Below are 16,149 nucleotides of genomic sequence, written 5' to 3'. Positions count from 1 at the left end.
TGGATTCCCCCCCCCCCCCCCCACCCTTTTCGAAACAAAGCATTTCCATGCACTCAATCGTATATTGTGTCATATCGACGTGGCAAAAAAAAAAGTAAAACCTTTTTATATTCCTCACTTGTCTTGGAAAGTTGAAAAGAAGTGTGTGTGTTCTTTGTTTTCTACGTATGGAAGACTTAGGGAAGTGTGTACCTATTATTATCTGTAATATGTAAGCTCATTATCCTTTTCCTTTTCTTCCACCTCAGTATCGTTAGTAAATCGTCGCGAATGTTTGTAATAATCTGCAGACTCTTGTTTGAGGAAGGCGGGCGGGTCCCGCGGGGGCACATCAGGTGGCTCTTGTCCGGCCAGACGCGCCCCGGGGCAAGCGATGAAGGTCTTTGTTTCCGAGAGGCTGCGCCCCCGATGCGATGCCAGGCCCCGCCCCCTAGCTGCTCTCCAATTAAAACTTGTCTCCGTGCTACATCGGGCACGTTCCGCCGCCATTGTCTTCCCTCCCAGCGGTAATTGGCCTCTCCCGGGCCTAGAGGACTCCGTGGGACCCGCCGAGCTGTCCCCGGTGGGCCCCGGCTGACGGGCGCCTTGCTCGAGTCCGAGCATTGGGTCAGCGATAGAACTGCATGCAACTAACGGGAAGTGACCGGAAAAATTCGAGGAATGAACTTTATAGTTCTACGTACACTCGGTCAAATGTCACCCTCTCATTGGCTGCTGTCTTGTGAAGGTGTCCCAATGTAGCGGCCTGTGATTCGACACAACTTCGGTTTAGAGTTTCTCACTGGCCCAGAGTCGTCCAGGTGAGTTGTGAGCCAATAGCCGAGGCAGCACTGAGGTATAACTATTTGAATTTCAGGCTGTCGTGAAATGAATCCGCGAATTTTCCCGGTCTCTACTAACGGGCTATCCTTCCGGACCTGTTTCTCACATTTCGATACTCTCATTATTGCATGTCCAACATTCAGCAACTCTGTTGCTCTTATCTCCCGCAGAGTTTCTACATTCTGTAAAGCCAGGGGAGATTGAATTGGTACGGAAAATTCTAGGGATTTACTTGAAATCTTCGAAAATGTCGAGATGATTCCCCAGTGATTGTAATTTGTGTGTGTGTGGGGGGGGGGGGGGGAGTGGGATGTTTGTGTCATGCTCCAGTCTGCCATTATCTAGACTGTGAAATTTTTTTTTTCACGTTGTATTTTACTGCATATACGCCATAAAATGAATGGCATACGGAAGATCCGTTTAAATTTGAGTTTTAAGTTATATAGGGTAATGTGTGGCAAGAGTCCGCACTTAAGGACACATATGTAGTTTTATCACCTCTGTTGCAAATTTTAGAACTGAAACACACATTATCATACATCTACAGCCTTTAGGAACAAAAATAAATATTTAGAATTATTACTGGAGGTTTTATGAAGTTTTAACCTAACACAACTCACCATCATGTAAATTAGGAAACTTGCCCCACATGAGGGGCAAGAGTCCTACTTGCACACATCGCATGTAAAAATACCAGTTCACATGTAATCTGTACAAGGCTCTTCGTACACAGCACCACAACCCCTACAGTAGTAGTCACATTTTCCAGAACATGTTATGCCTTTCTTAACCCCCCATGTTAATTGACGTCTTGCTCCAATACCTTTAATGGCCAACTGTCTTGGCTTACATTTCTTTGGCATGTTTTTCTGAGAGTTCATTTCTGTGTTGCTGTTCGACTGTAAAGAAGAAAATGTTTTAACGTAAAGAGATCCTGTGAGCAGTTGAGATATTTTGGAATTTTTATGTCGTTTTTGAGGAGTGCTACGTTTTGGAAGAGGTCTTATTATTTCTGGGGAAACAATAGAACAAGCTTTTGTAGGAGTATACATGATAAAATCTCCAGCATGAGGTGAAAGGTCTGGTAACCTTGGCCTATCTGGAGCACACTCAGTGTTAATGTCTGTATGAGATGACCTAGGACTAGATGGGATGTAGTGCCACAACTTTCCAGAAAACAATGCGAAGAGGACGATGTAGACGGTTCGACATTGATGTTTATGGCAGGCTAGTCAGTAACTGCAGATGAAAGGTAGTCAACATCTGTGAAAACATCAGGATTTAATGGGATTATGCCACATGTTTTGAAACCTTTGGCTGCATTTCCCACAGATGCTGATTTTTCATATGCCAATCGAAAGAGATAAGCAATTTGAAACTGTGTGATGGAATGTCCAGGATGAGCTGACATCCATCTGCTGCACTCACTTGAATAGTAAACTTTCAAAGGTCCAAAGAACTTTTTGTCCAGAGGTTGAGCTTTGTGGGAGCTGTGAGGAGGTAGAGAAAGCAGATTGATGTGATTATCTCGACAGAACATAACAGGTATGGAAATATGTAAGGAATGATTATCCAAAAGTAACAGGACAGGGTCGTCTCTAGAAGGCTTAGTATGTGAAACAAAATGTTGAAGCCACGCTGAGAACAGATCAGAATTCATGTATCCAGAATCAGAAAGAAGAAATAAACTTTATGGAGGAGCTCCATCTGAAAGTTCAACCTTCATTCGCTTTCTTGGAAATATCATCGCAGGAGGGACGAAATGCCCAGCTGCTGACATGCAGCAAACAACTGTCACGGTCTGACCCCGCTCTCCAGACACAACTTTGTTTACAATCCTTTGACCTTTGGTAGATACTATTTTGGGAATTCTGTTGGGCACAGTGGATAGGCCACTTTCGTCCATATTGTACACTCTGTTGGGTTCGGTTAGAAAACTATGTTTCTCGTCTATTTCTTGAAGATTTTTGAAATAGTGATCCATCTGAACTTTGTTAAATCCAACAGAAGGTGTTATACTCACACCTTCAGGCTTCCTTAAACTTAGCGATGGGTGGCGTGAAAGGAATCCATAAACCCAGTCCCGCCCTGCAAGTTTGATGTCCTTATTAAAGGGATGAGCAATGCTATTTTGTTCTGCAAATTCATATGCTAAAGCTTGAACTTCCCTAAATGTCAAACCGTAAAATCTTCTGTCAGTGTCCTGTAAGTAACTCACTAGCTGTTAAAATAAATAAAATGAGTTACATTACATAAAGTGAATTGCACACTATATTACATATCCTGTAAATGGAAACCGCATTTTAATCACATTTGATCCCACATCCAGGATAAATCATATTCGAATGTTTTCACTAAATAAAATAAGAATTTTGGGGTTTTCAATTGAATTTCACGGTTTCTAATCAATGTTTACAAAAAAAATAAAAACAAAAAAGGAAATGCATACTTTAAAACATAGTTTTAGGCATTAAATACATTTTTCAAGATAAAATGGCTATGTGGGGCAAGAATCCGCACAGAATGTTATACGGACTCTTGCCCCAGGAATCTTGCCCCATGTGTAACAAAATGTTTCATCCACTGGCCATTATTTACCCGTTACATAAAAACAAAAATTTCCCACACCAGTAGATAATTTAAAACTTACTTCTAATGTCTATGTACTTTCCGCAGAATGGTTTGAAGATTTCATGCAAATTTATACGTACTTCTAAATATAATAAATAACACCACACACTGCTTAAAACAATAAACTGCCACCACGCACACTGAAATGGCGGAAGTACCGTGACACTGAGCGTAACTGCTACGAATGAGGACTCTTGCCCCGTGCGGACTCTTGCCCCACATTACCCTAATGCTAAGCTAGCTGTAAGTTGTGGAGGTTGGACTATCTTGTTTATTTCTTTCATAAAATTTCCAAAAAATACCAATTATTAAAACATACTCGTAGCCTACAAGATGGAAGAAGTGAGGGAGATGTTACTACAGACGTGTGTGTGTGTGTGTGTGTGCGCGTGTCCTGGGCCACTCACTTCCACTGCAGACAGCCTGGAGCCTGCAGAGTTGGCAGTACCGGTGTCCTGGGGAGGCAGTCCGCGCCATTCCCCGTCTGTTCCGTGGCTCGTGATCCATTCTTAATCATTGCAAATTTTGCAGTTTTGTGAAGGAACCATTTTTTAAACAAATTGTTTGACCTTCCCGGAATGCGGACATCCGGACGATGGGCGCACCTCGCCACGCGCTGCGACGCATCCGGCCGGTGATTGGTGAATGGAGCGCATCCGTGTCCAGCCCTCCCCCTGTCCCGCACGTGATGTCCTGTCCGCGCCGCGGCCCCCTCCCCCTGCCCCGCACGTGGCGAGCCGGGAGCCGGCGGTCGCGGACAGCAGGAGCGACAACCCACCAGCAACACCACACACCGAGATCAACCACTCACATGCAATCAAACCAAACAGCCGTAAAAAATTGGTTGTCTGTAAAGTCGGTTTACGGACGATAGTTTAACGTGACAACGTCATAACAAACATTGATGAAATGATTGCATACTTTTATGAATTAAATTGAATCATTTTTTATTTTAATAATAAAAGCATAAATTCTTGAAATTATACTATAGTAATGAGATTTTTAAAATGCAAGAATAATTAATCTTTATTGCCGAAATTGTTGTTGTAATAAGCAATGAAAACCACATTAACTTTTCGTTTAAATATAATTATGAACAAGTTTTCATATAAATAAACTGTAATCAAATATTTAACATAACCTATTATTACTGCACTCGCCGACAGATGCTACTTTTTTTAATAATAAAAGAATAAATACTTGATATTATACTAGTAATCAGATTCATTTTCTTACGTACATTTGACGTAGAAATTTTTTCATATTACACATTTATAAACAAAGTTTTAAGTTTTCACTTCTGTCGGTGCGGCGCAAGCGTACAATGAGCGTAACGGGACACAGCGTAACGGAACAATGTGCATAACGGGCCACTTTTTCGTGGGTGCAGCCGGCGTTATTCGATTTATTAGACGTTGTCACGTCAAAATATTTAATAATAATAGAAATAAGAGGGTTGTTTGTAAAGTCGGTTTACGGACGATAATTTTACGTTATAGCGTCATAAGAAAACATTGATGAAAAATTGCATACTTTTTTTTTATTTTCAAATATTATTTACAGTTTTTGCAAATTTAATTTAAATATTTTTTTTTAAAAATCTAATCACGAATAATTAGTTAAAAAGCCCGCCTTAACCTGTTTGATATTATAGAAGATTTTCTCGCACGGTGGTTGGCCTGTTCTTGCACGCTCGGCTCAGGCGGAACTTGACAATTTTGCGTGCGTACAGCCGGCGTTCATCGATTTATAAGTCGTTATTACGTCAAAAATCTAAAGTACATCAAAAAAATATAATTTTTAAGTATGATAAAGTATATCATCGAAACGGTCTAGTATAAAATAAAAATTTACTGAAAGATTGCATCTTTATCAGTAACTCATTTTTACATTCCAGACGTTGGTAATTTGTTCGAACACAAACACGCAGCGATTTTTTTTTATTCCGAATAGTGCTGACCTTGATATTACATTTTATTTTATTTTAAAAGTGCAGCCAGTATGCTATCAGTCAAAATTTTATATATATATATATATATATATATATATATGTGACATGTATTAAGAAGAACATATTTGAGTGTTTTCATTTGTTGATAATTAAACTAATAATTTATATGAAAAACCATAGCACCGAAATATCGTGTTCTAAAAACGTAATTGGCTTGAAAATGAAACCTTAAAATCTTGTTTTTATTGATTCTTGTATGTCGCAGAAGTTACTCACTTGGCGTAAACTACCTTTAATTTTGCATTCATATAGCCTACTTAATATAAATAAAATAATATAATAACTGTAATGATATTATGAATACAATTAGTAAAGTATAAATTCAATCAAATTAAAAACTTTTAAACCCAGTATTAAATATTAATATAAACAGGTGTATGAAATTTTTTTTAATGTATTAAAATAATCGAGTTTAGTTTCAATTGGTAATGAAAATCAATAAATATGCTGAAAGTTTATTATAATTAATTTATTTTATTTGTTAAATAATGGTTAATCAGTTACCATTTATAATGAAAATAAATCATACGTACTGGAAAATAACCCACACATGAAAAAGTTCATAAACATAATTTCTATCACAAATATTTAAAAAGCACGTATAGGCTATAATTTTAATTTTTATGTAGCTTTTTTTTTTCCATCCTGTGGAATTTTCGGTACATGGTGCGCGTCTGAAGAAGTATTTGATAATAATTGTCGACTGCATTGAAGCGTGTCGGCCTGGGGGAAGCTCGAGCCACGTGTAGGCCGGGGGGGGGACCTCAGTGCTGCCTCTGCTATTGGCTCACAACTCACCTGGACGACTCTGGGCCAGTGAGAAACTCTCAACCGAAGCTGTGTCGAATCACAGGCCTCTACATTGGAACACCTTCACAAGACAGCAGCCAATGAGAGGGTGACATTTGACCGAGTGTACGTAGAAACTATGAAGTTCATCCTAGAGGTCATTGAACCCGTGAATTTTTTCCGGTCCCTAGTTATGACTAATGATCAGTAACCACGCCTGTGCCCTCGCCCTAACACACTCCACGTCTCTGTACAGCGCATGTGCAGTCTTCCTGGCGGCTCATGAGGTGACTTGCAGAGGACGCCTTCCAGCAGTGAGACAGTCTGCAGCCAGGGGTGTGTGTGTGTTGCAGGCGGCCACCGCCAGCAGCAGAGACCGCACTCCTGGCACGGCGGCGGCGGCGGCGGCGGCGGCGGCGGCTACGACTCGGGCCACGACTCCAGATACACCGCCAGGACGTGAGTAGTCCATCAGTCAGCCCTCCGCAGCCACGCCTGCTCCTACTCCTACTACTCCTACTCGAGCACACAGGTTTGCAAACAACTTACTTTTGGAAAAGCTGAAATAATAAGTTTCAGGAATTATATTTATTCGAAGCCCCTTTACAAAACAATTACCTTCACGTTACATTAGCTATCTATATTTATAGTACGATACGCTACTAGACACAATCCTGTTTCTGTTTACTCCGTAGTTACGTAACTGGACGTCTAAACCAGTAATGATTGCGTGAAATCCCTAGTACATTGGAGCACTGATAGTGACGAATTGTTTTGTGGGACCCTCGGAGAACCCTTTTTTTGTTTGTGTTAACATATTAACTCTGTGTAAAGCATTTAGTATGAGTAATTTCGTGAATGGAACGGAAATGTGTAACAATGGTGCTGCCATCTGGGGCGGATGACGCGATCCGAATTCATCAGATACAAAGGGGAAACTTTATAGTTTTAAATATTAAATTAATTTTTTACAGTATGGGCAATATTTTAATTAAATCACTTGTGTAAAATCAGGTCCAAACCTGGTGTTGAGTATTTTTTCAAGTCTTTTTTCACTGAAGATGCTGACCGCTAGGTGTAGCGAAACGCCAGGAAACTCGGACACCATGTTGCTTGAACCTCGCTGAATATGGAGGGGGAAAAGGTCGATTCTGTTGTGTTGAAACGTTGAACTAGACGCCTTAGTGAAGGGGGAAAAAATAAAGTTTCAAAAGAGATCTTTACAAATCTGCTAAATTACATTATAATGTGTGGACAGAATGTACTGTACATTAAAAAGGCACTACTGTGTGTCTGTGGTCTTACTTGCACCTGCGACCCGGTCAGTGGTAGACTGCGGCAGTCAACGAACAGAAACACAGACTTGTCTATTCGTACAAGTGTGTGCGTGGAGAGTAGCATAGTACATAGTCTGTATAGGGATGTTTGACTGTAACTTGGTTCTGGCTGCTCAGGACACATGATGTTCATGTCTGCCATTGTGTCGAGTGTCGAGTGTCGGGGAGGGGGTGTTTGCAATGTTTTAATCTCGGCGAGCAGGCAGCGCTAGGAGGGGACATGCGGGCGTGACGGCTCGTCGGAATTGTGTGATTGGCCGTTTGTTTCGCGCGTGATTGGCACAGCCCTCCACCGTGGTCCCGTCATTTCGCGTCGCCATTGTGGCGGCGGCTCGACCGCGTCACCCGCACTCCACCCCTCTCCCCTCTGCACCCCCTCTCCCCTCTCTGCTCGGTACAGTCCGGTCCCGTACACACCTTGGCAGTGGGTTATGATTAGAGACCGGCAAAATTCGCGGATTCATTTCACGACAGCCTAAAATTCATATAGTTATACCTCAGTGCTGCCTCTGCTATTGGCTCGCAACTCACCTGGACGACTCTGGGCCAGTGAGAAACTCTCTACCGAAGCTGTGTCGAATCACAGTCCGCTACGTTGGGACACCTTCACTAGACAGCAGCCAATGAGAGGGTGACGTTTGACCGAGTGTACGTAGAACTATAATGTTCATCCTAGATGTCATTGAACCCGCGAATTTTTCCGGTCCCTAGTTATGTTGGTCGAGGCATGGTGAGAAGTGAGGTCCGTAGGCCCAGCCACTGGCCAGCGGTACCCACATCTTGCCAAGTGTTGCTTGCAGAGCCTCGCTGAGTGGAGACAGTGTTGGGTCGCATAGCAGCCGGTAACACTACAGCAGTGCTTGTACTACGTCTACATTCTCTCCTCCTTCTCCGAACACGCTGAAACAACTCAAAAGTCCCAGTTTGCGCTTACGTTTGTATTATGCTTTATCATAGTTTTCATATTCTTCATGTAGCAGATGTTGGTAAATTCACATCAGCAAACTTCTTTGTTGTGCATAAACACAACTTCAACTTGAGTGATGCGTCATTATTACGTGCATTCAATTGTGAAATCTTTTTTTTTTCATCCCAAGATTTGAAAAGCCTGCTAGACACAGTCGGAAACATACTTGACGACTAATTGCTCACTGAAAGTGATCTTAAACTGTGCGAACACTTAATGCAGTTTTGTAATAATAAAAAAACGTTATGTTCTATATAAATGAGTAAAAGATTCAAAAATGTCTGGTATGCCACACCACATAATATGTAGCTAGCAAAATAAATCAATTTTATTTTCACTGGTCTGTTTGCCTGATAATAGCTTATGTATTACTTATCAACAGTCTTACGTTAGTGGGTAATACATTATTAAAGAGAACTATCTAGCGGGTGGGTGGGTACAAATATACTTCATGAAACTGTGTCTCGGTGTTGACAATAAGAGTTCCTCCCGCAGGCAGTGTTGGGCTTGCAGAAGAACGGCAGGTAAGTTTGGCCCTGATGGTGTGTTGCAGCTCGGGCGGGCAGTGGGGGCACCACCAAGGACACCACCAGGGACACCACCAGGGCCACCACCAGGGACACCACCAGGGCCAGCAGCGAGGCTACAGCCAGCAGGTGAGTCCACTGGACCTCGTGCACGCAGTCCCACTGGTCCACTGGCCGCGGCCTGACAGCCTCCTGAAGAGTAGTCATCCGAGTGTGTCATCTCAGTGATGGGTTCTTTTCAGAATGGATTATATGTAGTTAACAGTTGTGTGATTATGGTGGTGATGGTAGTGGTATTGGTGGTGTTCAGTTATCAGTAGTAATGGTGGTGGTTATAGTGCTAGTATTGGTAATTACTTGTCTTAAATTGCATTTAATGATATTTACGTGATCATCAGTGTATACTTTATTATTTTGCTAAACGATAGTTTTTATGCCCTGCAGTTGTGCAAGTCATAAGAAAATCTCCCATTTCTGATAGTTATATTTTAAAAAAAATTCTTATTTTGAAACAGACTTTCTTGCAAGTGAAAAATTTTGTGAATGAAACCAGTTATAAATTTACATGTTATCTGAAGAGGGCAGGAGAGGTCGTATCGTGCATGCCGAAAATGTAAAAACAATAATAGAATCTTAATAAATTGTCAGAATTCAATGGGATTTGTTTTGTCTGCTAGATATTTTCACTATGGAGACCTCAATGTACAAAAATAGTCAATATAGTTTATAGTTTAGAAAAAATGCAAACTGTTTTTCATTAAATAAGGTCTTGAAACAAAAAAAGCAAATACAAAAAAAATTAAGTTACAAAATTATTAAAATCGCATAATAAAAACCTTTTATATAGCTCAATTATGTACTGAAATGTTTCAATTATTTTCTTTTTCAATTGAATAATAAGATGTTTAATTAAATGAACTTAAAATTGTAATATTTTTTTTGTTCCAAGATTTTGTTCATTTGGTTATTACTATAGAGGTTTTTCTTATTTGATTTTAATAATTTTACAGCAAATTTATTTTCATTTTTTTTATATATCATGAAAAAACAGTTTACTTATTTTAACTTTACTCTGTATGGACTAGTTCTGTACATTCAGGTATTATAATGAACATATTTAGCTAACAAAACAACCCCATTGAATTTCCCATCTTAATGTTCTGCATAGTATGATCTTATCCATTTGCTTCTCACTACCCATCACCACTAAGGGGCTGATGGCATTAATTGAATTATATTAACAAAGGTCATATGTTGCTTTGTTGTTGTATTTTATTTAATTGTTGTGCTGCTTTCAGAGAGGCAGGAACTCGTACAACAGAAGTAGGAGCGGCTACGGTGGGAACTACTGAGACAAGTGCTTTTCAACTGTTGAGAATTATTCTCATTTTGAAAATTAACATGTTTTATTTACTCAGTAGATACCAAAATAATTTCTCTAATTTTTTTGGATTTGACATTTTTTGCAAGTTTAGTATGAAGTTAACCAGTCTAGTGATTTAAAGCTTTATTGGTGAATAATTTCTTTATAGATTGTGTGTCATGTATTTAAAATAAACCTTGCAGTTTATGTGTATTTTATACTTCAGTAAAAAGCAGTAAAATGTTTTCTGCAAGTAGCAACATATTAAATTAATTTTTAATAAATGTTAACATAAACTGCTCAAAAGCTGAACTGTTTGTGTTACGTTCACCATGATTAATGAGTTTAATATGACAAATAGTTTCTTCATTATTTTTAAATTATCATTTGTTTTTTGTATTATAGATGAATAGTAAAATTATTGTATTATTAAATTGCTTAGGTATTTGCAACTTGAGCAAATAATTTTAAAGTGTAAATATTTATTCATTTTTGCTTACAATAGTCTGGTGAGCATTTTTTGTGTATTGGACATTATAAAAGAAAGTTTCTATTTTCTTTTAAGCATTTAGTTTTTAAAGAAAATGTTCTTTTTATGTTTACATGATGAACAATGTTAAATCATTTTGGGACAGCTAGACACAATTTATAAATTGCGTTATTGTGAGTACAATTTTTGTACGCTAACAAAGAACAAATTTTGCTACCATACTCCTTAAAAAATTATGATTACCATGCCGGACCATCAATTTTAAAAATAAATTGTCACAGAATATTTCTTATGCAATACAATTATGTTCTGCCTGGACTTGAATACATTTACAAAATGAAAAAAATTATTGAGGACACAAATAGGTATCAAACTATTTTTTGTTCTACTTGCAACTATCACGCAAGTGATATATACTCAGTTGCCATGTTTATAATTCATGTTCAGAGTAAGGAACATTTAATGTGTTTTTGTACGGTGTGTGTATGGAATAAACAAATTACTGTTTTAATTTCAGTTATTTTTTTCCCCTTCCTATTTCCTACCAGTATCATTTGGTTATTATTTTTTTTTTAAAGCCAGGAACAATTAAAATAGTACTTATTTCTGTATTAGTGTAAGTTGTGCTGCAAACTTTATATTCTTCGTTAATAAGTACAATTATTGAGATACTGTTATTTAATTATCGTTACTAGCTGTACCGACCACGTGTTTCTGTGCCTCAGTCAAGTTAAATTGAAAGGAAAGCAAAAAAAAAAGCACATGTTTATAATATGTTTAATTTCACAATTTTTAAAGTGAAACTACTTTGGGTGTGATGAGAGTAAAATTTCAATTATAATTTTAATGCCACATTTTCGTGAAACATTGTTTTGAAAAGTTTCTGAAGTCAAATAGTTATAAAGAGAGCACTTACGAGTCTAGGTTTAAATTGCCAATGAAATGTCACTTCTTTTATGTGAACGAGTTACATGTGGTGTTTTTTTTTTTTTCTTCCTGTACAAAAACACGTGTGTATACAAATGCAACGTTTTGTCAAAATTTCAAAGCAATTGGTGGTAGGTATTTTTTACAAACGAACATTTACATTTGTGTTAATATAGATTGTGTGACTTGATGATCGTCAACATTTTACAGGTATCTTGCCAAAAGATTTATAGTGATAGATAAAAAAAATATTTTTGTAGAGTCCACAATTTGTATTTCAGTCTGTGTGACCACTTATAATCTGTTTTTTTGTTCAGTACAAAATTATTTTACATTTCAAATTTTCTGGCTTATAAAAACTTTAAAATAAATGATAGTGGTGGTCACGAAAACAAATCGAGTACAATCATTATTGTTTCTGTCATTTCTTAACTTGCATACTAGGTAGAGAAACAAAAAATTTGGATTAATCTTGACCTAGCTTGTATTAATTTTTGTGTGTAAATTATTATATTTAATCTATATGTGCCTATAGCTAGGGGCAGGCATTTTTCGCGAAAAGATTTGAACACTTATTATACTGCAACAAGGTATACCCGAACCTGTGGTTTCTTCCTTGTGATTGGCGGCCGTCTGCGAGAGAAGTCGTTTCCTTATTTGACCGAGCCACTCAGGACACATTTACTTCCGCACTGAATCACTGTGATTGGTGTTGTTACAATCGATAAGTACCTGGAAGAAACTCACCCAATCACGAAACACAGACGATGCTATAGTGTTTTAACTTTCAGCTAGTCTCGAAATCTTTTTGCGAAATCTGCATGCCCCTACCTATAGCTTATCTAGTTTTTTTTTTTACTATGGCTCGGTGTACATAATGAGTTGGTTATTTCATTATTATTTTTTCATTAGTATGAAAAAAGCCTGCTTTTAACACCAGGTCGAAATAGCCTCTTCACCTGCGCTACACAAGAAAATAACTGTATTAAAGTAATGTGTCACGTGTGCAGAAATGATTCATGCTCATTCCGATACAGAGCGGTTAAAAAGTATTAGCCAAGCATAATCAAGCAAGATATAAAAGGTGCTTTGCAATTAAATTATATTCAGAGCTAGGTCGATCCAGAAGTTATTACTTTTAAATATGCACAACTATATCTGAGTTGGACAAACAACTTTCCAGCCACAACATTATACATTTGTAAATAAAGGAATTCAAACATTCGCCTTCAGTCATCGTGGAACGGGCTCGACAAAAGCGCCGGCGTGCCAACTAGCTCCTGAGCTCATATTCGCACGAAGCGGAGCATCATTGTAGTAATAATGGTATGCAACAACAATATGTACAGTAAATGTCCGCAGGCTTTCACGGCCATCGTCTGAAGCAGCTCGGCTTGTGGGTTGCAGTCGCCTCATCAGGGAGCAGTCACCGAGCTGCTTGAACGCGCCCCCCAGGTGCGTGTGTGACGGAGCGGACCACGAAGCCCAGGAGGCATGGGGCCGAGGACGGCGTGTGAACGCCACTTCAAGTCGGGGCGCCCCCCGGAGAGGCGGTGTTTCCCACCGGGTCCAGCTGGGCGGCTGTGTTCGGCGCCGCTCAGGCGAGGGCTGCCCCACACGGCTGCTCTCACGCCCGCCTGGACGGCAAGTCAGGCTGTGCTTTCCAAGTGACAGGGTTCTTAGCTTGGAAACACACGACTGGCAGTTTTATAGTGAAATTAATTTGAAGTATTTAAAAAAATTAATCCATCAAAATAATAAAACTATTCTTTAATTTAAAATATTTTTTATATAGGTACCTATGTAATGTGCAATGTTCGTAACATAAATAGTTGATTTATAACAGTGTTACTAGTGGGGAAAACAGGTCCATAAAATAGCCCGATTCATTAAATACAATTTTAGTTACTGCTAATATTTACATTATAATTTAAATTATATTAGTTAACCACATATAGGTATATGTTTGCAAGTCCAACTGCAGCTCGGCTCGGCTAGACTGCGCTGACACCAGGCGCTGTGGCTCGCCCCTCGCCCCGCACACTCCCCGGCCCCGCTGTCTCGTAGCCCCCCGACTGCCGTGTCCAGACAGTGGCGTCCTAGTCACGCCACTTCACGCGCCGTAACCTCGAGGGACTGGGAGAGACGCCGCTCCCACTAGCAGAGAGACAGACACAACCAGCACAGGAGGTGGGGTGTCCCCTGGACCCCCCCCCCTCCACTTCACCTCTGGCCGGCGCACTGGGCCGTTCGGCCTGCCTCGTGGCTTCGCCTCTAGCATCCTCGTAACAGTATTTTAATAATAAATTTGGTCTTTGCTAAACATTAAAAAATATATACATAAATTTGTATATCTAAACCATTTCATATCGTCCATTGCCTAACATGAAGTTCTTCGCAATCAAAATAACTATCTGATGAAAAAAAATTTTCTGTATAAAGTAAGATCCAAGAGTTAAATTTGAAGGATTAGTAGTACCTATAACTTATAATAGTGGTCCTGCTAATAGGTGCTGGGTGTGGATTGATGATTGTCTATGCCATATTGGATTCTGACGTTAAGGCAGCCATCTTTATTGATATCACCATTGCACTTTTCGTTACGGTAGCCTTATTGAATTATGACGTCACGGCGGCCATATTGGATGACCTAGGCCTTTGATTTCAGTAGCCATTTTGGAATCGAGCTCCCTAATCCCCGAACGTTAAAGATTTAGTTACGGCCGCAATCTTAGATTGTATGACGTCACCTTTGCACTTTTGGTTATGGTTGCCATATTAGATATCAGTTTTTTTAAGCTAGAAAGTCGGAGATATTTTAAAATTTATAAAAACATTTAAATAATAAAATTTTAATAAAAAACACTATTCCGCCATTTTAAAAATTGTCCGCCATATTTAAAATACATATGTTTTATGCTAAAAAAGAGAAATATTTTCAAATTTATTAAAAAATTCCTTAATTACATTTTGATAGTAACATATATAAATGGTACTGGGTTAGAGCCCGGTGAGTTCATTTGAAAATGCGGACGCAGATTCCTCCTCGGAAGCCACCAGCAGACTGACCCACCGCTAATGCCAAGGCAGATACTACGAAGGCCAATATGACGTCGCGGCTGCCATCTTGAACCCTGCCCTGTTTACCCGCCGCAGTGCCAACCACTAGACTGTCGTGGCTTCCGCCATCTTGCGGGCATTCGTAGACGGCATCTTGAAAATCTGTAATTATTGACCTAGAAAACCGGGAATCATTCCAAAATTCATTTTTAAAAAATCACTCATTAACATAACGATTGATTCGATTGATATTCGTTCTCAGTTCAATCATTTATCAATTTAGAAAATATAATTTAATCAAAAATACCATAAAAATCTCCGGTTGAAAGGGAAAAAGCAACAAAATTACAAATAAAAATTTGGTTGTCTGTAAAGTCGGTTTACGGGCGATAGTTCGTCATAACAAAACATTGATGAAATGAATGCATACTTTTATGAATAAAATTGAATCATTTTTATTGAATTATCACTATTTTGTATGGATACAAAGAAGGAGTGAAATTAAATCTACAATTTAATTGATAAATTTACTTTTATTTGCACTCAATAATTCAAATATGTTTATTACTTTAACGAAGAGATTTTAATTGAACTATAACTTGTATAGCCTACATGTTTGCTATTTAACTTCTTCCAATCTGTGTTATTCTGTTAAGGATAGGACAATGATAGGAAAAGTAGGAAACGAATGGGAGTGTTTCAAGTTTAATGTGCCTCGAAAAAGTCAAATCGATGGTTATTCCAATCGAGTAGAAGAGAGATAAATGCGGCGCAAGCGTACAATGAGCGTAACGGGACACAGCGCAACGGGACAATGCGTTACGGGACACTTTTTCGTGCGTGCAGCAGGCGTTCATCAATTTATTAGACGTCACGTCAAAAATTGATTAGGTACATACATACAGGAAAATTATTAGCGTTTCTCGATTTCTACAATCTTCTTAGAGTACGAAGCAAGTCCTTTGCATGCCTTGGAATGTAATTTCATTGGGTCTCCACATGACAGTTGATTACCACATACAGCACATAGCACAGATACCTATCTCAGTTTCATGCTGCCTCGCAATGAACATGTGCACAAACATCTTGCCTCATAAGATACTTTTTTTTTTTCTCGATGAATGTTTAATCAGTCTTATGCAAAATCATATGTGCTTTTTCAAGTTTCCGTAGCGTATAAACTGACTACAACACCTGTTTCACTGATATGTAATGCGTTCAGAGT

The 16,149-nt window shown here is 38.9% G+C and overlaps 1 protein-coding gene across 1 annotated transcript in view; it reads left to right on the top strand.

Annotated features, from left to right (window-relative positions):
* LOC134536285 (5'-3' exoribonuclease 2 homolog) overlaps positions 1-11,448 on the top strand; it is an 80,067-nt gene extending 68,619 nt beyond the window's left edge. Inside the window, exons 19-21 of the mRNA XM_063376033.1 lie at positions 6,607-6,712; positions 9,111-9,213; positions 10,383-11,448. Of these exons, the coding sequence (XP_063232103.1) occupies positions 6,607-6,712; positions 9,111-9,213; positions 10,383-10,436 (263 nt within the window). The 3' untranslated portion in view covers positions 10,437-11,448. The remainder of the gene's footprint in view (positions 1-6,606; positions 6,713-9,110; positions 9,214-10,382) is intronic.
* The last annotated feature ends 4,701 nt before the right edge of the window (positions 11,449-16,149 follow it).

The sequence above is a fragment of the Bacillus rossius genome, chromosome 10 (genome assembly GCF_032445375.1).
Source record: "Bacillus rossius redtenbacheri isolate Brsri chromosome 10, Brsri_v3, whole genome shotgun sequence".
Taxonomy (NCBI): domain Eukaryota; kingdom Metazoa; phylum Arthropoda; class Insecta; order Phasmatodea; family Bacillidae; genus Bacillus; species Bacillus rossius.
The sequence above is the reverse complement of the archived record's forward strand: the minus strand, read 5'-3'. Positions and strand labels throughout refer to the sequence as shown.